Raw genomic sequence first — 19,596 nt, 5'->3', positions numbered from 1 at the left:
CCCCGACAGACCCAGAGACCCCGACAGATCCAGAGACCCCGACAGACCCAGAGACCCCGGCAGACCCAGAGACCCCAAAAGACCCAGAGACCCCAAAAGACCCAGAGACCCCGGCAGACCCAGAGACCCCGGCAGACCCAGAGACCCCAAAAGACCCAGAGACCCCAGCAGACCCAGAGACCCCGGCAGATCCAGGGACCCGGCAGATCCAGAGACCCCGGCAGACCCAGAGATCCCGGCAGATCCAGGGACTCGGCAGATCCAGAGACCCCGGCAGACCCAGAGATCCCAGCAGATCTAGAGACCCCGGCAGACCCAGAGATCCCGACAGATCCAGGGACCCCGGAAGATCAAGAGACCCCGGCAGACCCAGAGATCCCGACAGATCCAGGGACCCCGGAAGATCAAGAGACCCCGGCAGATCCAGAGACCCCGACAGATCCAGGGACAGCAGTGGAACCGTACAGAAAACCGTCCGGGGAGACGAGACTAGTGATGTGTCGTTCGCGAACGAGCCGATTCTTTGAGCCGGCTCTTTGAAGTGAACGATATGAGCCGAATCATCAAAGTGAACGAGCCATAAAGAGCCGCTTTTTTTTTTTTTTTTTCACTGCTTCAGGGGGAAGCAGGAGATAAGGAGAAGAGTAAAGTAAACACAAGCTCTGGGCAGGAGCTGACACTTAAAGCTATACACACATAGTGGTTCTTCCTTAGTTCAGTGGGCACAATTGAGTACCAGGGAATGATGTGCTAGGGTTAAGTTTTCTGATCTTGACTGGCACATATGGTGATGTGTAGGAGGAGAGGGCTCAGCTTGTTTGCTGATAACAATGACCATCTTCTCTAGGTATTAGTCAGGGTTCAGGACCACTACAGTAAAGACCTGACCAGTTGTTGGGTAAGTAATAGCATTTTAGACCAAACATATGTAAAGAAGTGTATACAGCTTCCATCATTGTATACAGTTAGTAATAGAAGTCAGCACTTAGTGTCCAGTGTGTGCACAGAACAGATGACCCCTGACATGTTCATTTAACCCTGTAAGGTTTTCTTTCTGGCATAAAAAAGAGAAAATCATTGATAATAAGCCATGTCTCCATTCCTTCAATGTTTAGTGGAAGCTGCTGTGAGTGTCTGTGTGTGTGTGTGTGTGTGTGTGTGTGTGTGTGTGTGTGTGTGTGTGTGTGTGTGTGTGTGTCTGTCTGTGCATGTGTGTGTGTGAGTGTCTGTGCATGTGTTATTTTTTTTTGTGACCACAATTGATATTTTTTTTACTAGTTTGGTGACTACATACAACATATTCATTAGCCTCTATATGCATGTGTCTGTGGCGTTGCGGTGTCACAATTCTCGCAGTTAAGACTTTTTTTCTATTTCTGTTACAAATCCTGGTATTTTTAGATGTAAATAGATCTGACATCTGCACACAACCTCTATACATTTGTTTTATGTGCAATACTACCTCAATGACATTTATTGTCACTTAACTGTTAAAAAAGTCGGTATGTAACTAGTGTTGCATTGCCATATTGTGTTCCACTTGCTGGGATTTGTAGTGCTGTGCACCACCAGCAGAGGTTGGACCCATGCTATGTTAGCATTTAAACATTTCTGTTCCAGGTTGTGTTGAAATAAACTGATTTTGCTATTCAGTATCCTATGCTTCCATATGTTGGTGTGCGTACAGTGTGTGTGTACAATGTGTGTATGTATGTGTGTCCTTTGTGTTCAGTATGTACAGTATGTGTGTACAATGTGTGTATGTATGTGTGTCCTTTGTGTTCAGTATGTACAGTGTGTGTGTACAATGTGTGTGTGTATGTGTGTCCTTTGTGTTCAGTATGTACAGTATGTGTGTACAATGTGTGTGTGTATGTGTGTCCTTTGTGTTCAGTATGTACAGTATGTGTGTACAATGTGTGTATGTATGTGTGTCCTTTGTGTTCAGTATGTACAGTGTGTGTGTACAATGTGTGTATGTATGTGTGTCCTTTGTGTTCAGTATGTACAGTGTGTGTGTACAATGTGTGTATGTATGTGTGTCCTTTGTGTTCAGTATGTACAGTATGTGTGTACAATGTGTGTGTGTATGTGTGTCCTTTGTGTTCAGTATGTACAGTGTGTGTGTACAATGTGTGTATGTATGTGTGTCCTTTGTGTTCAGTATGTACAGTATGTGTGTACAATGTGTGTATGTATGTGTGTCCTTTGTGTTCAGTATGTACAGTGTGTGTGTACAATGTGTGTATGTATGTGTGTCCTTTGTGTTCAGTATGTACAGTGTGTGTGTACAATGTGTGTGTGTATGTGTGTCCTTTGTGTTCAGTATGTACAGTGTGTGTGTACAATGTGTGTATGTATGTGTGTCCTTTGTGTTCAGTATGTACAGTATGTGTGTACAATGTGTGTATGTATGTGTGTCCTTTGTGTTCAGTATGTACAGTATGTGTGTACAATGTGTGTATGTATGTGTGTCCTTTGTGTTCAGTATGTACAGTATGTGTGTACAATGTGTGTATGTGTGTCCTTTGTGTTCAGTATGTACAGTGTGTGTGTACAATGTGTGTATGTGTGTCCTTTGTGTTCAGTATGTACAGTATGTGTGTACAATGTGTGTATGTGTGTCCTTTGTGTTCAGTATGTACAGTGTGTGTGTACAATGTGTGTATGTATGTGTGTCCTTTGTGTTCAGTATGTACAGTGTGTGTGTACAATGTGTGTATGTATATGTGTCCTTTGTGTTCAGTATGTACAGTATGTGTGTACAATGTGTGTATGTATGTGTGTCCTTTGTGTTCAGTATGTCCAGTGTGTGTGTACAATGTGTATGTATGTGTGTCCTTTGTGTTCAGTATGTACAGTGTGTGTGTACAATGTGTGTATGTATGTGTGTCCTTTGTGTTCAGTATGTACAGTATGTGTGTACAATGTGTGTATGTGTGTCCTTTGTGTTCAGTATGTACAGTGTGTGTGTACAATGTGTGTCCTTTGTGTTCAGTATGTACAGTGTGTGTGTACAATGTGTGTCCTTTGTGTTCAGTATGTACAGTATGTGTGTACAATGTGTGTATGTGTGTCCTTTGTGTTCAGTATGTACAATGTGTGTGTACAATGTGTGTATGTGTGTCCTTTGTGTTCAGTATGTACAGTATGTGTGTACAATGTGTGTATGTATGTGTGTCCTTTGTGTTCAGTATGTACAGTGTGTGTGTACAATGTGTGTATGTATGTGTGTCCTTTGTGTTCAGTATGTACAGTGTGTGTGTACAATGTGTGTATGTATGTCCTTTGTGTTCAGTATGTACAGTATGTGTGTACAATGTGTGTATGTATGTGTGTCCTTTGTGTTCAGTATGTACAGTGTGTGTGTACAATGTGTGTGTGTATGTGTGTCCTTTGTGTTCAGTATGTACAGTATGTGTGTACAATGTGTGTGTGTATGTGTGTCCTTTGTGTTCAGTATGTACAGTATGTGTGTACAATGTGTGTATGTATGTGTGTCCTTTGTGTTCAGTATGTACAGTGTGTGTGTACAATGTGTGTATGTATGTCCTTTGTGTTCAGTATGTACAGTATGTGTGTACAATGTGTGTATGTATGTGTGTCCTTTGTGTTCAGTATGTACAGTATGTGTGTACAATGTGTGTATGTGTGTCCTTTGTGTTCAGTATGTACAGTGTGTGTGTACAATGTGTGTATGTGTGTCCTTTGTGTTCAGTATGTACAGTATGTGTGTACAATGTGTGTATGTATGTGTGTCCTTTGTGTTCAGTATGTACAGTGTGTGTGTACAATGTGTGTATGTATGTGTGTCCTTTGTGTTCAGTATGTACAGTGTGTGTGTACAATGTGTGTATGTATGTCCTTTGTGTTCAGTATGTACAGTGTGTGTGTACAATGTGTGTATGTATGTCCTTTGTGTTCAGTATGTACAGTGTGTGTGTACAATGTGTGTATGTATGTGTGTCCTTTGTGTTCAGTATGTACAGTGTGTGTGTACAATGTGTGTATGTATGTGTGTCCTTTGTGTTCAGTATGTACAGTATGTGTGTACAATGTGTGTATGTATGTGTGTCCTTTGTGTTCAGTATGTACAGTATGTGTGTACAATGTGTGTATGTATGTCCTTTGTGTTCAGTATGTACAGTGTGTGTGTACAATGTGTGTATGTATGTGTGTCCTTTGTGTTCAGTATGTACAGTATGTGTGTACAATGTGTGTATGTATGTGTGTCCTTTGTGTTCAGTATGTACAGTATGTGTGTACAATGTGTGTATGTATGTCCTTTGTGTTCAGTATGTACAGTGTGTGTGTACAATGTGTGTATGTGTGTCCTTTGTGTTCAGTATGTACAGTGTGTGTGTACAATGTGTGTATGTATGTATGTCCTTTGTGTTCAGTATGTACAGTGTGTGTGTACAATGTGTGTATGTATGTGTGTCCTTTGTGTTCAGTATGTACAGTGTATGTATGTGTGTCCTTTGTGTTTAGTATGTACAGTGTGTGTGTTGCACATATAGTGACAGGCAGCACAGTAATTGCAACTCGCCTTTATTTTCAGGAATTATAATCTTTTGTAGGAGCGACACATATCACAGCACTGACTAATGTAGAAAGGACATGTACAAAAAACACCACATAAAAGAGGCGCGAGGGCCCTGTCCAGAAGAGCTGACAATCTGAGGAAACGGAAACAATAATGCTAAACACTGTTTTTACTGCTTCACTAGATACATACAAGGGCGTAGAATGAGGTTCCCAATGTACAGGGGAGGTTCTGTATCATCACAAGGTGCAGCAGAGGGTTTTTTTAAAAAAAAGAGCCGTTTTTTGAGCCGAAAGAGCCGATTCTTTTTGGTGAGCCGGACTGCCCATCACTAGACGAGACGTCACCAGTCTGTGAGAGCAGGGGGAGAAGCAGAAGGGGCGGAGCCATGGACAGGAGGGCGGGGACTATAGGCAGAAAGGGAGGGGCTACAGGTATGAGAGGCGGAGCTCTGGGCTGGAGGGTGGGGCGCTTTGCAGTAGAGGGGACCTGAGTTATGGGCGGAGCTCTGGCCAGCAGTGGGCGTGGCTGCAGAGCAATGAGGTATAAATACCAGCAGCGCGGCTCCTCAGTCACAGACTCTGCGGCATCATGTGAGTACAGAGCCCGGCACTGAGCAACTGCACCATAGCTACCTGCAAGCTACTGCTCCCTGCTGTCAGCCATAGCTCAATTTACTGGGATTAACAGCCAGGTGACTTTTTTTTTTTTGTTCTCTTTCTTTCCATATTATCAACCACTACGTTTAGACTGAAAACTCCCCTGTCCTACAATCTCCTCCCCCCCCAGTAATGGCTGATAACAGGGAGTAATAGAGTGTAGTCACCTGTCCTACAATCTCCTCCCCCAGTAATGGCTGATAACAGGGAGTAATAGCTTGTACTCCCCTGTCCTACAGTCTCCTCTCCCAGTAATGGCTGATAACAGGAGTAATAGCTTGTACTCACCTGTCCTACAGTCTCCTCTCCCAGTAATGGCTGATAACAGGGAGTAATAGCTTGTACTCACCTGTCCTACAGTCTCCTCTCCCAGTAATGGCTGATAACAGGGAGTAATAGCTTGTACTCACCTGTCCTACAGTCTCCTCTCCCAGTAATGGCTGATAACAGGGAGTAATAGCTTGTACTCACCTGTCCTACAGTCTCCTCTCCCAGTAATGGCTGATAACAGGGAGTAGTAGTAGTGGTTTCTGCGGTGTCACTATATGGCGGTGTAGCACTGAGAATGTGTATGATCAGGTGACGTGTGATTGGATAATGCGGCTGATACATTACTTATCTCTTCTATAGACAGTGTTATAATGTCCAGCATTAGTGATACATTGTATAGGGGAGTGCGGTGCTGTAGTGGGTGGGGGGGGGGAGTGCGGTGCTGTAGTGGGTGGGGGGGGGGAGTGCGGTGCTGTAGTGGGTGGGGGGGGGGGAGTGCGGTGCTGTAGTGGGTGGGGGGGGGGAGTGCGGTGCTGTAGTGGGTGGGGGGGGGGGGAGTGCGGTGCTGTAGTGGGTGGGGGGGGGGGAGTGCGGTGCTGTAGTGGGTGGGGGGGGGGAGTGCGGTGCTGTAGTGGGTGGGGGGGGGGGAGTGCGGTGCTGTAGTGGGTGGGGGGGGAGTGCGGTGCTGTAGTGGGTGGGGGGGGGGAGTGCGGTGCTGTAGTGGGTGGGGGGGGGGAGTGCGGTGCTGTAGTGGGTGGGGGGGGGGAGTGCGGTGCTGTAGTGGGTGGGGGGGGGGAGTGCGGTGCTGTAGTGGGTGGGGGGGGGGGAGTGCGGTGCTGTAGTGGGTGGGGGGGGGGAGTGCGGTGCTGTAGTGGGTGGGGGGGGAGTGCGGTGCTGTAGTGGGTGGGGGGGGGGAGTGCGGTGCTGTAGTGGGTGGGGGGGGGGAGTGCGGTGCTGTAGTGGGTGGGGGGGGGAGTGCGGTGCTGTAGTGGGTGGGGGGGGGGAGTGCGGTGCTGTAGTGGGTGGGGGGGGGGAGTGCGGTGCTGTAGTGGGTGGGGGGGGGAGTGCGGTGCTGTAGTGGGTGGGGGGGGGAGTGCGGTGCTGTAGTGGGTGGGGGGGGTAGTGCGGTGCTGTAGTGGGTGGGGGGGGGTAGTGCGGTGCTGTAGTGGGTGGGGGGGGTAGTGCGGTGCTGTAGTGGGTGGGGGGGGTAGTGCGGTGCTGTAGTGGGTGGGGGGGGTAGTGCGGTGCTGTAGTGGGTGGGGGGGGGTAGTGCGGTGCTGTAGTGGGTGGGGGGGGGTAGTGCGGTGCTGTAGTGGGTGGGGGGGGTAGTGCGGTGCTGTAGTGGGTGGGGGGGGTAGTGCGGTGCTGTAGTGGGTGGGGGGGGTAGTGCGGTGCTGTAGTGGGTGGGGGGGGTAGTGGAGGGGGGGCGGTGCTGTGGTGGATATGGGGGGTGGGGGGGAGAGGGCGGTGCTGTGGTGGATATGGGGGGGGGGGAGAGGGCGGTGCTGTGGTGGATATGGGGGGGGGGGGGAGAGGGCGGTGCTGTGGTGGATATGGGGGGGGGGGGGAGAGGGCGGTGCTGTGGTGGATATGGGGGGGGGGGGAGAGGGCGGTGCTGTGGTGGATATGGGGGGGGGGGGAGAGGGCGGTGCTGTGGTGGATATGGGGGGGGGGGAGAGGGCGGTGCTGTGGTGGATGGGGCGGGGGTGGGGGGGAGAGGGCGGTGCTGTGGTGGATGGGGCGGGGGTGGGGGGGAGAGGGCGGTGCTGTGGTGGATGGGGCGGGGGCGGGGGGGAGAGGGCGGTGCTGTGGTGGATATGGGGGGGGGGAGAGGGCGGTGCTGTGGTGGATATGGGGGGGGGAGAGGGCGGTGCTGTGGTGGATGGGGCGGGGGCGGGGGGGAGAGGGCGGTGCTGTGGTGGATGGGGCGGGGGGGGGAGAGCTTCGGTGTCTCACATGTAGGGTCAGAGGCTGCGGGGGGCTGGTGCTGGTCAGACATGATACACTGGCGCTCCCTGTTCTATTCCCAGGGGGTGCGGCGCTGATTTCAGGCTCGTACAGGAGCAGGTGTCGTGGCGGTGAGGGCCTGTGCACACGCTGCAGATCAGGTGCATGCATTTTGAATTTTTTTTTTTGTGTATTGAAGGGCTAAAAATGCAGGACAAACTCATTGATGCGCTCCTACTTTTTTCTGCAAAAATGCAGGGAGAGCAGCGGCGTGTGCACAGCACTTCTGCATTTTCAGACTGTTGGGAGAAGGATAGACGTGCAGATTTGGGCAACAAGCTGCACCAAAAAAAGCGCAGCGTGTGCACAGAGCCTAAGACGGCCCCTGGCTGCAGGCTGGAGCTGGGACTCTGCACATGGTGGTACATGCAGCAGTGGAGCGGTGATTATAACCCTCCTGTGCCGCCATTATCTCAGAGCCCAGCTGACTGTCCCACGCACGTTTCACCAATGATTGGCTGTTTGTAAGATTCAGTAGATTGCAGCATGTGAACCAGACGTAGTGGAGTAGTAAACTGTATTCACATGTCCTCTAATCTATTACTCCCTGTTATCAGCCACTTTAGATATTGGAGGGGTGTCGGGAGGAAGGGTCGAGGTGACAGTAATGGGAATTGTATATAATATAACTGAGTCATACATGAAACGTTTCCACTGATGGAGGCTCAGACACTGGAGGCAGAAGATGTGAGGTCTGCGGTGTGAAGAATTCTCATCACATGTCACTGTGTAAGGGCTCATTCACACGACCGTTCCGTTTGTCCTGGTCAGTTCATGGTTTTTTGCGGACCCACGGCCAGGACCATCTTTTCAATGTCTTTTGTGTAGGATCGGATAGCAAATGGAAGAACTTCCATCTGATCCTACAAAAAAACACATCGGATGCCGTACGTCTGCTCCGCTATTATGGAACATGTCCTATTCTGTTCCGTAATAACGGACCGTGACCCAATACAAGTCAATGGGCCCGGAAGCTCTTCCAGGTGACCTCCGTGCAGGCTGTCCCACTCCAGCTCTGTGGCTGCCGCACTGCAGCGTGTCTGTGGCTGCCCGCGCTGCAGCGTGAGCAGCCGCAGGGATGAGCGCTGCAATCAGGAGGTTAAAGTTCATTACCTGTGGTGATGAATTCCTGCTCTCCTGACGTCAGCGCTAGTCACTGACAGCCGCGTTCTCGCATCTCCTCTCGCGGGCAGCCCGAGACTGACTAGCGGTGACGCCACAGGCCACTTGCGAGAGGTGATCTGAGAATGCAGCGGTCATTGAAGTCAGTCACCAGCACTGACGTCAGGAGTGCAGCGGGTTCCATCACCGCAGGTAATGATCTCATCTAACCTCCTGAAGTCAGCGCTCGTCATCCCCTGCAGTGACCTGGGCTGACCTACTGATGTTAGCTCAGGTCACTGCATTGCTCTCCCAGCCAATGGGGAACATTCTGCTTTTCATTGACTGGAACAGTGACTATGCATCGTCATGGGACCCCCTTATCGGATTACGCCGGACGCGGATGTTTTTTCTTTTCAATAAATTGGTGAAAGAGGGAATGTGACGGCGGTTTTGGGGTTTTCCCAAATTTTTTTTTTATTACTGACTGGGTTAGTGATGTCCGGTATCTGATAGACGCCGTCGCATCACTAACACCAGGGCTTGATGTCAGGTGACATTACACAGCTAGTATCAACCCCATATTACCCAGTTTGCCACTGCACCAGGGCATTGGGATGAGCCGGGCAAAAGCACCAGGATTGGCGCATGTAATGAATGAGCCACTTCTGGGGCGGCTGCAGCCTGCTATTCTTAGGCTGGGGAGGATCCAAGAACTGCCAACATCCCTAGTATGAGAATACCAGACCCCAGCTGTCCTCTTTAGCTTGGCTGATCTAATTTGGGGGGACCCCACTTTTTTTTTTTTTTTTTTTTTTAATTATTTACTTTATAATAACAGCGTGGGGTGCACTCTGTTTTGGATTATTAGCCAAGGTGAAGCTGTCAGCTGTGGTCTGCAGGCTGCAGCCGTCTGCTTTACCCTAGCTGGCTACAAAAAATAAAGGGATCCCATGTCATTATTTTTTTTTTTTTTGTCTAAATACAACGCTAGGCACTCTGTAGGGCCACATGAGTCACTAAAGGGTGCCAGATTACAAAATGCTGGCGTGGGACATTGTCTTTCTCATCTATTTATCTATCCCTTTAGCCATTCATTCATCCCTCTATATCTAGCTATCAATCTATTTATCTAGCTGCTTCTGTGTTTTGCAGTCCGAAAAAATCGAAAGGCACATGGATGCATCCGTGAAAAAGACCGTGTTTTGCGGACTGCAAAAACGGAACGGTCATGTGAATGTAGCCTAATGGTGCAGATTAGTTCTCTGTATTCCTGTTCCCCCGATGAACGTTTTGCATGTTTGCTTCCTCAGGGGCACAAGCTGTAACGGTAGAAAACCATGGAGCGCACATCCAAAATCCGACAGATCTGACTCTGCAATGTGGAAACTTTCAGAACTGAATGAGATTCATGGTGGAATCTTCTGATCGGTTTTGTGTATCGGCATTAGATCCAGGTCCGGTTTTTGGCTGCGCTCAGGGCTTTCTACAGTTACAGTGAAACCTCTTCTGCAGTTCCTCTTCTCCGCACATTTGGTGACTTTGTTCCTCTTCTCCCCCAGGATGACTCTTCTGAGGTCTCTGCTTCTGGTTGGATCCGTGTCTCTGACTCTGGGATGTTCTCCTGCTCCTGGAGGTGAGATCTGGTCTTCAGGCGTCCATGTAGCTGTACACAGGGTGGGATTGTTTGGGCAGAGGGGTAGGATGCATGAAGCCTCTATCTGGGGTATCTGCCACCTGCCGGTCACCAGGGCTAACCTTCCATTTTGGTGTGACTATACAGCTGTGAATTTTTCCCCCCCACCCTCGTGGGGTCGGCCGGCGCGGGCTGTGGTCGCCCTCGCGGGCAGGGTCAGCTGCTTATAACAAATATATGTTCTGTCCTCAGCTGTAAACCTTGCGAGGACCGGCGTGGCCTCCCAGATGTCGGACTATCCGTACTCCACCAGGAGCGGAGTAGCCAAGAATGCAATCGATGGGAACAAAGACACAGACTTCAATAGTGAGTCCTGCACTCACACCGACCTGGAGAAGGATCCGTGGTGGAGACTGGACCTGACCCAGAGCTACAAGATATCAATCGTCGTCATAACAAACCGCATGGACTGTTGTCCGGAGCGACTGATGGGGGCCGAGGTCCAAGTCGGGAATTCCCCCGACAACAACAACCCAGTGTAAGTCCTCACAAGATGTGAAATACTTAGTCTCACCCGGAGCAAACCCATTCTGCTGTGTTCTGTTCAGTGTCCGTCCTCATCGGTGGATCACAGGTAGCTGGAAGGTGCGAGGTCCAGCGGCCGGTCAGGGCTTCTGGATGGAGCGGTGTGAGGTCCTCACAATCGTACAAGTTGTTGTTTTTTCCCCAATGAACAAAGACATAATTTGCTCGTTGGGTGGAATTATCTTATATTCTGCTTAAGATCCTCCTTCTCTGCAGCACATTGTCCTGTGCAGATGAGGACAATGGCAGCCTATGCACAGTGCTCGATGAATCCTAGTGATTGAGGGGATCAAACTAATGTGTATGTGAAGGGTGCACCACTACCCACATAACCTGACTATGGGGGACACTCGCTAATGGGAGGAGCGCCCCGAGAGTGTGGATTAATACGTCTCAAAGTGACCTGGAGGACCTCGCTTGTGATCACTTGGCTAAAGATGGCAGCTAAGGCTACTTTCACACATCCGGCTTGAGCTCTGCGGCTCAATCCGGCTGTGCAAGCTATGCAACTGATGCGGTGAAAACACCGCATCCTTTGCATAAGTTTTTCCTTTGCAGCCATTCCGGTTTTTGCCGCTTGCGGCATGCTACTGAGCATGCGCAGTGGCAAGAACCGCATGCGGCGGCCGGATGCGGTTATTGCCGCATCCAGCCGCCATAGGCATGCATTGAAAAATGCGCCGCATCGGCCGAATGCGGTGCGATGCGTTTTTTTTTTTGCCGCACGAAAAAACGTGCCAGGCAACGTTCCATCCGGCCGCCGCATCGGCTAAATCTGCCGCATGCGGCAAAAACCGGACGGAACGCAAGGCAATGCGGCACTAATTAAAGTCTATGCAGGAAAATCGCAACCGGCAGCAAAAAAAAAACGGTTGCGATTTTCCTGCAAAGTGCCGGATTGTGCCGCATAGCAAAAACCGGAGGTGTGAAAGCAGCCTAAGGCCGTGACCGATAAGGAAAGTGACGCTGTGGCCAGAAACACATTAGATGTGACGAGCGCTGCCTCAGCTCTTCAGTGGGTTATGATCTGTGAAGTTCCCTGTGGCCTCAGACAGTAAATGGAGGCTGCCCAATGTGCGGGAGGGCGTCCAGCCAACCCAATGTGACAGGCTAGGACCCTGCAGAGGTCCTGTGGGGAAGAATAAGACTCAACTGTTCTTGTTACATTGGGCGGCCGGGCTGGGCCCCTCGCTGGTTGGGCGGCCGGGCTGGGCCCCTCGCTGGTTGGGCGGCCGGGCTGGGCCCCTCGCTGGTTGGGCGGCCGGGCTGGGCCCCTCGCTGGTTGGGCGGCCGGGCTGGGCCCCTCGCTTGCATGACTGCTGTGGTTAGCACTTTGGTGTGATGGCCATGCTCAGCTCCTTGTGATGCGTGGATGGACACATTGGTGCAGCTGCACAGGGGCACATGAAGTCAGGGGCTAATTCTACCTCCAAAACAGATGGATTAAATTTTAATATGCTACTGGACTGTAAAATACCCAGTGTTCTTGCACAGGGGCGCTTCTGGCCTCCGCTGTCCTTCTGGCTGCGTCCGCCGCTGTTGCTGTATATGGCTGACTGTCACATTTGCTTTCCTCCTCCAGGTGCGGGAAGGTCACAGATGTCTCCTCTGCCACCTTGTCCTTCTGCTGTAAGGGGATGGAGGGTCAGTACGTCAGCGTGGTGATCCCCGGACGCTCCGAGTACCTGTCGATGTGCGAGGTCGAGGTTTATTCAGACTCCGTCACTAACAGGAATAATGTCTGCTGGTAGCAGCTGTCATGGCGGCCGTCTTCCTGATCTGTATTTTATATGGAGCTTTCATTGAATGACCTGTGACTGTTAATGGATGAATAAAACAATCTCATCGCATCGTTCTTGGTCTTCAGATGTTTGTTTAGTTTAATAAAAAGCGTGTGGAAATGTACTGTGGGGACATGATACTGTGTGTGGAGGGAATGTACTGTGGGAGCATTATACTCTGTGTGGGGGGGAGGATCATACTGTGTTGGGGGGGACATGTACTGTGGGGACATCATACTGTGTGTGTGGGTGTGAATGCACTGTGAGGACATCATACTGTGTGTGGGGGAATGTACTGTGAGGACATCATACTGTGTGTGGGGGAATGTACTGTGAGGACATCATACTGTGTGTGGGGGAATGTACTGTGGGGACATCATACTGTGTGTGGGGGAATGTACTGTGGAGACATCATACTGTGTGTGGGGGAATGTACTGTGAGGACATTATACTGTGTGTGGGGGGAATGTACTGTGGGGACATCATACTGTGTGTGGGGGAATGTACTGTGAGGACATTATACTGTGTGTGGGGGAATGTACTGTGAGGACATTATACTGTGTGTGGGGGAATGTACTGTGAGGACATCATACTGTGTGTGGGGGAATGTACTGTGAGGACATCATACTGTGTGTGGGGGAATGTACTGTGAGGACATTATACTGTGTGTGGGGGAATGTACTGTGAGGACATTATACTGTGTGTGGGGGAATGTACTGTGGGGACATTATACTGTGTGTGGGGGGAATGTACTGTGGGGACATCATACTGTGTGTGGGGGGGGAATGTACTGTGAGGACATTATACTGTGTGTGAGGGGAATGTACTGTGTAATGTGGAGCATATCTCATAGCCTGCTTTGCAGTAGAACTGACATCTCAGTCATTTGGCAAATCATAAGGCAAACCCAGCCCTTACCCTGTTGTGTGTAGAAAATGGATGGTCCAAGTTGGGGGGTGGCTGTACCTCCTCTGCACCTGGACAGGGGGCTTACAGATGGCCGAGCTGCCCACATCTGTAAGATCTGTGTTCTACTGTTATTCCTCATCACATTCCCAAAGATGAGGCCGGAGTAACTGGAGCCAGAATCACACGGGAGTAATGAGGTGGTCTAATGTTGGGGACTTAAGGGCAATGGACCCCCATTGTTGGGGTACTGGACACCCATTGTTGGGGTACTGGTGGCTTCTACCACTGAGGCTTGGTGGTGAGCCCCTCATCAGAGCAGCGGCTTGTTCTACGGTCTCCGGGTTCCTTTCATGCACCATTCCTGGATCTCAGTGGGGCGTTTGGCAAAGAACAGCTTATTTAGGATGACCTGTAGGACCTTCTCCATAGCTGGGTCTCCTGGTCCCTCCGGCCAGCGATGATATCGGAGAAGGATCTTTTTAAATGTAAGTGTCTGGAGTTGCTGCATAGTGTTCCAGGACCGTCTGCTTGTTGTCCTCATACGCGCGCTTCCACCGAGGGTCCATAGCTTGGTATGCTTCCGCACCTACATCATCTAAGACCTCCACCAGGGGTCAGGACCGGCCTCTGGAACCACCAGCAACCAAGAAACAATAATTGTTTATTATATGCAGAATGTTTTCTAACTGTTGCTATGAAATGTTTTGATGACCTGTGACGGGTATTGGTAAATGTAATTATTGCGGCTTCCCATGAAGGGAAGGATTTATTTATTTTTTATAACGCTGCAATTTTTCTATGCATGTAACGGTGTTTTGTTGCTGCCATTTGATGTGGGGGAATGTGGCGCCCCTGAGGCTCTGGTCGCCAGGCTACTGCAGCTCATAAATTAAGGTGCGGTATCCATCTCAGGTAAGGAGTGGGTTAATCACCGGTGTTGCCCATTTACACATTACATACAGCTTAGGAGCCTTCTCACAGGGTGGTATGGTTCAGGGTAGGCAGGGGGTGGCCATCACAAATCATGGGACCTTCCCCGGTTCCTGAAGCTAGCCACTGGGGTGGTGGGGTCCACTGGGGGGGGGGGGGGGGGGGTGTAATAGTAGAGGTAGACGCAACACACTGATACTCAGTCCAGTCGGGTCTGTGGTTCTGACAAGACTCCTCTGGAACTCAGGCTATGCGCCCATGTTGCGTTTTTACCTGAGTTTCCGCAGCATTTTCAACTGCACCTTTTTTAATTGCCAAAATGAATGCGTTTTGATTTCCAGCAAAGTCTATGGGAAACGTGGATTTCTTGGGCGCACGATGCTGTTCAAAACGCTACTTTTAATTTGCATAATTTTGGGCAAAAACTCAGCGTTTAAAGAAGCAGCGCGTCAATTGTTTTTGCCATTTGAGCTGCATTTTCCTAACAGTCAATGAGAAGATGCAAAATGCATTCTACATCAAACTCCCAGGGTTTTACCTGCTTTTTGGATGCTGAAATCGAGCGTTTTTGACCTTATATTAAAGGCATGATATGTCCCTTTTACACACGCATAGTCCGACAATTAAAATTAAGAAAAACATTAATTTAACGTTATTTTATACCATTTATCATTTTTATAAAATCAGCGATTTTGTGTATGGTTATAATCTGTTATTTTTTTCATAGTGTTTGAATGTTAGAACTTTATTTAGCAGTGTATTTGTCATCAAAACGCATCTGACTTTTAAGCAATGAAAAGCAGGTAAATCGCGGCAAAAACGCAAGCGTATTTATAGCGTTTTTGTGGTCAAAATCAAATACCATTGCTGCGTTTAGAACTGCAACTACCTCGACGCAACGTGGGCACATAGCCTAAGGCTAAGCGTCCTGCGGATGTATCCGTGTAACATTCCGCAGGAGCTCCCAGAAATCCGCAGCACAACTTTCTGTTCCCATGCTGCGGTTGTATTGCGGAATGTCCTGCGGCTATGCTGCGGCGTTCTACATTGAGGATATAGTATCATGGCTTCAGCACTGCATCCTCAATGCAGAACAAGTGCTGGAGTGATCGGGGAGTTCATACTTCCCTCCATCACGCAGCACTTCACTTTCCGGCCGTGTCTGTCTGCACTTTGCAGGACAAGGTGGGCGGGTCTGATCTAGTTCTGGCCATCACATGACCGGAGCTTGCGCAGGCCCCACCCACCTCCTTTGCTCCAACGCGCTCCTCTGCATCGGAAGAAGTGACTCTGGTGTCTGATATCAAGGCAGGTGAGTATAGGACCTTGCGGACAAATCCGCAGAAATAATTCACATGCTGCAGATTTGTCCGCAGGGAAATACGCATTCCGCTGCAGAATAAAACCACAGCATGGGCACAGCAGTTCCAAAATGCCATAGAAATGGCTGAGGACTCGCTGTACTGCGGATTTTTGAAAAAAATCTGCAGAATTTCTGAGAAAAAAAATTGCAGCAAATTTTGCGAATGTTCCGCAGCGTGGGTGTCGCGGGCGGCGGGTCGCTGCGCTCGCTAACGCTCGGGTCCGGCGCTGCTGCTGCTTGGTGGCTCGAGCGGTGGGCCTTATCCGGGGACTCAAGCGGCGCTCCTCGCCCGTGAGTTAAAGGGGTGGTTGGTTTGGGGGATTTAGTCCGTGACGCCACTCACGGGTCGTGGTGAAGATAGTCACCACCGCTGCTGGTGACGGGGATCCCAGGAGCGATGGTAGGGAGCAGCTGGGATGTTGGTTTCCCCCTCCGTGGGTAGGGGTTAGTGGTCCCGGGGCCCGTGTGATGGTGCGGGGAGGCAGGGTCGGTGAGGTGCAGGGTTGCAGGGACAGCGCGGCGCGGTACCGGATGGCACTGGTGTACTCACTCAGCAACAGATACACAAAGTCTGCGGTAAACCAAACTGCTGGATGGACGGGTCCCGCAGCCGGCTGCAGTGTCTCTCCCCGGACAGGTGATGGTGGCTGTCTTTCCCTGCACCTTTGTGTACTGTGTTGACTCCAATGGCTTCCCAACGGTGGTCCGCTAACTAGCGTATAGGTGCCGGAGGAGCCCGTTTTGCCCGCAGGCGCTGGCCCTTGGATCTCTAGCTGTGGCGGTGGCTGTATATCCTCACGGTGCGGACGGTTGCCTTCTAACGGGACTTGGGTAGTTAAGGCCCTGTCACACACAGAGATAAATCGGCGGCAGATCTGTGGTTGCAGTGAAATTGTGGACAATCGGTGCCAGGTTTGTGGCTGTGTACAAATGGAACAATATGTCCATGATTTCACTGCAACCACAGATCTGCCAAAGATTTATCTCTGTGTGTGACGGGGGCCTTTTGGAAACCCCTGGGGTTCCTGTCACATTCGGATTTGACTATTGTCGGCGGCTCCAAGCCTGGTCGGGGTCCGATGGCCCTGCCTGTGTGCTTAGCTTCACTCCGTTCCCCGGTCCGGTACAGGCGGGCCGACGCCCGACCCCGGTCTTTACAGCTCTGCGGAATTCCACCAACTCCTGCAGACGGCCACCAACATCTGCCAACCTTGCTGTCAGTGCCTGGGCTCCGGCCCAGACACTTCAAGTGTTTTCTCCTCTCACTTTCACCTCCACAACTGAACTGACACTTTTCCCGCCTCCAGGACTGTGAACTCCTCGGTGGGTGGGGCCAACCGCCTGTCTCCGCCCCACCTGGTGTGGACATCAGACCATGGAGGGAGGCAACAAGGGTTTTTGTCTGACTAGTGTAACTGTCTGGGGGGTGGGGGGGGTGTTTTGTCTGTGGCTACCTGGCTAGTCCAGGGCACCACATTCCCCCTTGGTAAAATGCAGACCGTCCGCGGGCTGCCTGTCCATCACCGGGTTTATTTTTCTTTTAAACTGCAAAAATATAAATACATGGAAAAACAGTAAAACATTAAACATAAGCATACTTCAGGTCCTCTTAAATGTTACAACAAACATAAACATTTTTAATAACGGACGGACGGATGTCTTCCGCTCTCCCACCCAAGCAACCTAGCCCTGATGCTGCCCCTAAGAAGTGGGCAGCACCCCTTTACCCCAGTCCAGGTTCAGGCTGCCCGAGCGGCAACGGGTACGGTAACTCGCACCCAGCTGTCATTTCAGGCGACCCCACGTCCAAGGGGGAACCCCTGACCCCCGGAGGATCGCCACCGGTTACGGTAGTGGCGGGCCTGGGCCATCACTTTCTTCCAGGTCCATCCTCCAAATCAGCCTCTCCGGAGGCGGAAACGGTATTCATCCCACAACATTATTTACAAACCCACAAGTTCGTGGGTGGCCTGCCAATTCTCGGCCATGTCCATGAGCAGTTCCTCATGCGAATGGTAAACACATAGGGTCCCTCCGGGGACAACTTGCCGGCAACGGCCGGGGTAAGCACGGTAGATAATCAGGTGAAAACTCGGTTTGATTTGTTATTCATTCAAAGTGCTGAGGGTCCCAACGGGGACAACTTGGTTGCAACGGAGGACCGCTGCCACTACTTGAGGTCGCACTCATCCAGGACCTCCTCCAGCTCGATATCTGGACGGCACGGTGGAGGAGGGGGCTGGGGCCGCATCTGCACACCGCGGCTTTCCCTTTCTTTAACGTCCAGGGTGAACCAGCCCCTCTCCCCGCAGTGTCGGGTGTAGGTCACCAGATCGCCCGGCAACAGATCGCGACCTGGGTGGCTCGTTGGCAGGTGCGAGTTCAGGTCGCGGCGAGCCACAAACACTTTGGCCTCCAGGCCCGGTTCATAAATAAAGCCGAACCCCCTTCGCGGGTCAAACTGCCGAACTTGGCCTTCATACACCGGGCCCCGCACCCGAAAGGTGGCATTGCGGAGAGCGTCTTTCTCCTTGATAACTCGCGCCATCACTTCGGCCCTCTGCTGCTCCCTGGCGGCAATTTTTCGGCCCAACTGGTTTGGCTCCCTGTCTCAGTAAGGGGCGTTGGCATGCCCCTGCGCTCGGGTCAGGCCCCGCTGGATCGCGCCCACACCGGCCACAACCGGTACTCTCTTGTGGGGGTCCTGCGGTGACGTGGCCTGGAATGCTGCTTTGCAGTGGCGGCCCGGCGCAACCTCAGCCGAGGCGTGGGATTTGGGAACAGGGATCCTCACCGGCTGGACCTCCGCCTCCTTCTGGACCGGATGGACCACCGGAGCCGGGACGGTCTTGGGTGCGGCCATTTCCGGTGCCAACGGCTCCTCTTCGCGGACGGGCACCTCCCGCTGGGTCTTCCATGGCAGCGGTGCGGGTCGTCTGCGGACATCGCTTGCAGGCTGGCCCTCCAGGGCGGACAGGCGGAGCTCCACTACCGGTGGTGGGGGTAGCGGGCCTAGTGGCGGGGTAGCAGCAACTGATACGGGTAGCGGGGGAGGCAGCAGGGTGAGCGGACGCAGACCGGGCCCCTCAGCCGCAGCGACCGATCCTTCTGGGACACAGGGACATGGGTCACTTACCCGCTCCTCCAACTCTGTCTCCACCTCGCGCCTCCGCACGGCCGCCGCCACTTCCGCCATGTCGGCCACCCATCCTTCCAAGAAGAACTGCACTTGGGCCTGCAGGCGGCTGCATATTTGTGCGGTCCAGACCTCCACCCACGCCGCTGTTCCTGGCGTGGGCTCTGGGGTTTCAGTGGTGCCGGACGGACGGGACATCTTGTGCAGCAGTGTTCCAGGAACCATATAGCTTGCAGAGTCCTGGCGTCCCTGGTTTTACGGCCTCGGTTACATGAGGCAGGACGCCATCCATCCCCCCTTGGTTCTTTCTCAGCACTTCCGCTTTTGGGGGTGGGGCTTCGCTTTCGCGTCCTCCCTGCTCGGGGAAGACGCTCGAGCGGGAAATCTTCGCGCCCAAGATGGTGGAACTTCAAATTTTTTGGCCGGACACCGCCCGCGGGGACTGCAAGGCGCACTTCTACTGGTAAGTGGATTGGTTCTATCCTGTTCGTGATGCCAAGTTGGGGTCCAGGGCTTCTGCTGCTCGGTGGCTCGAGCGGTGGGCCGGAGTCGTGGACTCGAGCAGCGCTCCTCGCCCACGAGTGAAAAGGGGGGTGGTTTGTTTGGGGATTTAGTCCGAGACACCACCCACGGGTTGTGATGAAGATGGGCACCACCGCTGCTGGTGACGGGG

General features: G+C 51.7%; 1 protein-coding gene across 1 annotated transcript in view; it reads left to right on the top strand.

Annotated features, from left to right (window-relative positions):
* Positions 1-19,596, top strand: part of LOC142243779 (uncharacterized) — a 260,986-nt gene that overhangs the window by 121,206 nt on the left and 120,184 nt on the right. Inside the window, exons 6-8 of the mRNA XM_075315979.1 lie at positions 10,146-10,219; positions 10,472-10,757; positions 12,387-12,551. Coding sequence (XP_075172094.1) covers positions 10,146-10,219; positions 10,472-10,757; positions 12,387-12,551 — 525 coding nt within the window. The remainder of the gene's footprint in view (positions 1-10,145; positions 10,220-10,471; positions 10,758-12,386; positions 12,552-19,596) is intronic.

This window comes from Anomaloglossus baeobatrachus, chromosome 6 (genome assembly GCF_048569485.1).
Source record: "Anomaloglossus baeobatrachus isolate aAnoBae1 chromosome 6, aAnoBae1.hap1, whole genome shotgun sequence".
Classification (NCBI taxonomy): Eukaryota; Metazoa; Chordata; class Amphibia; order Anura; family Aromobatidae; genus Anomaloglossus; species Anomaloglossus baeobatrachus.
The sequence above is the reverse complement of the archived record's forward strand: the minus strand, read 5'-3'. Positions and strand labels throughout refer to the sequence as shown.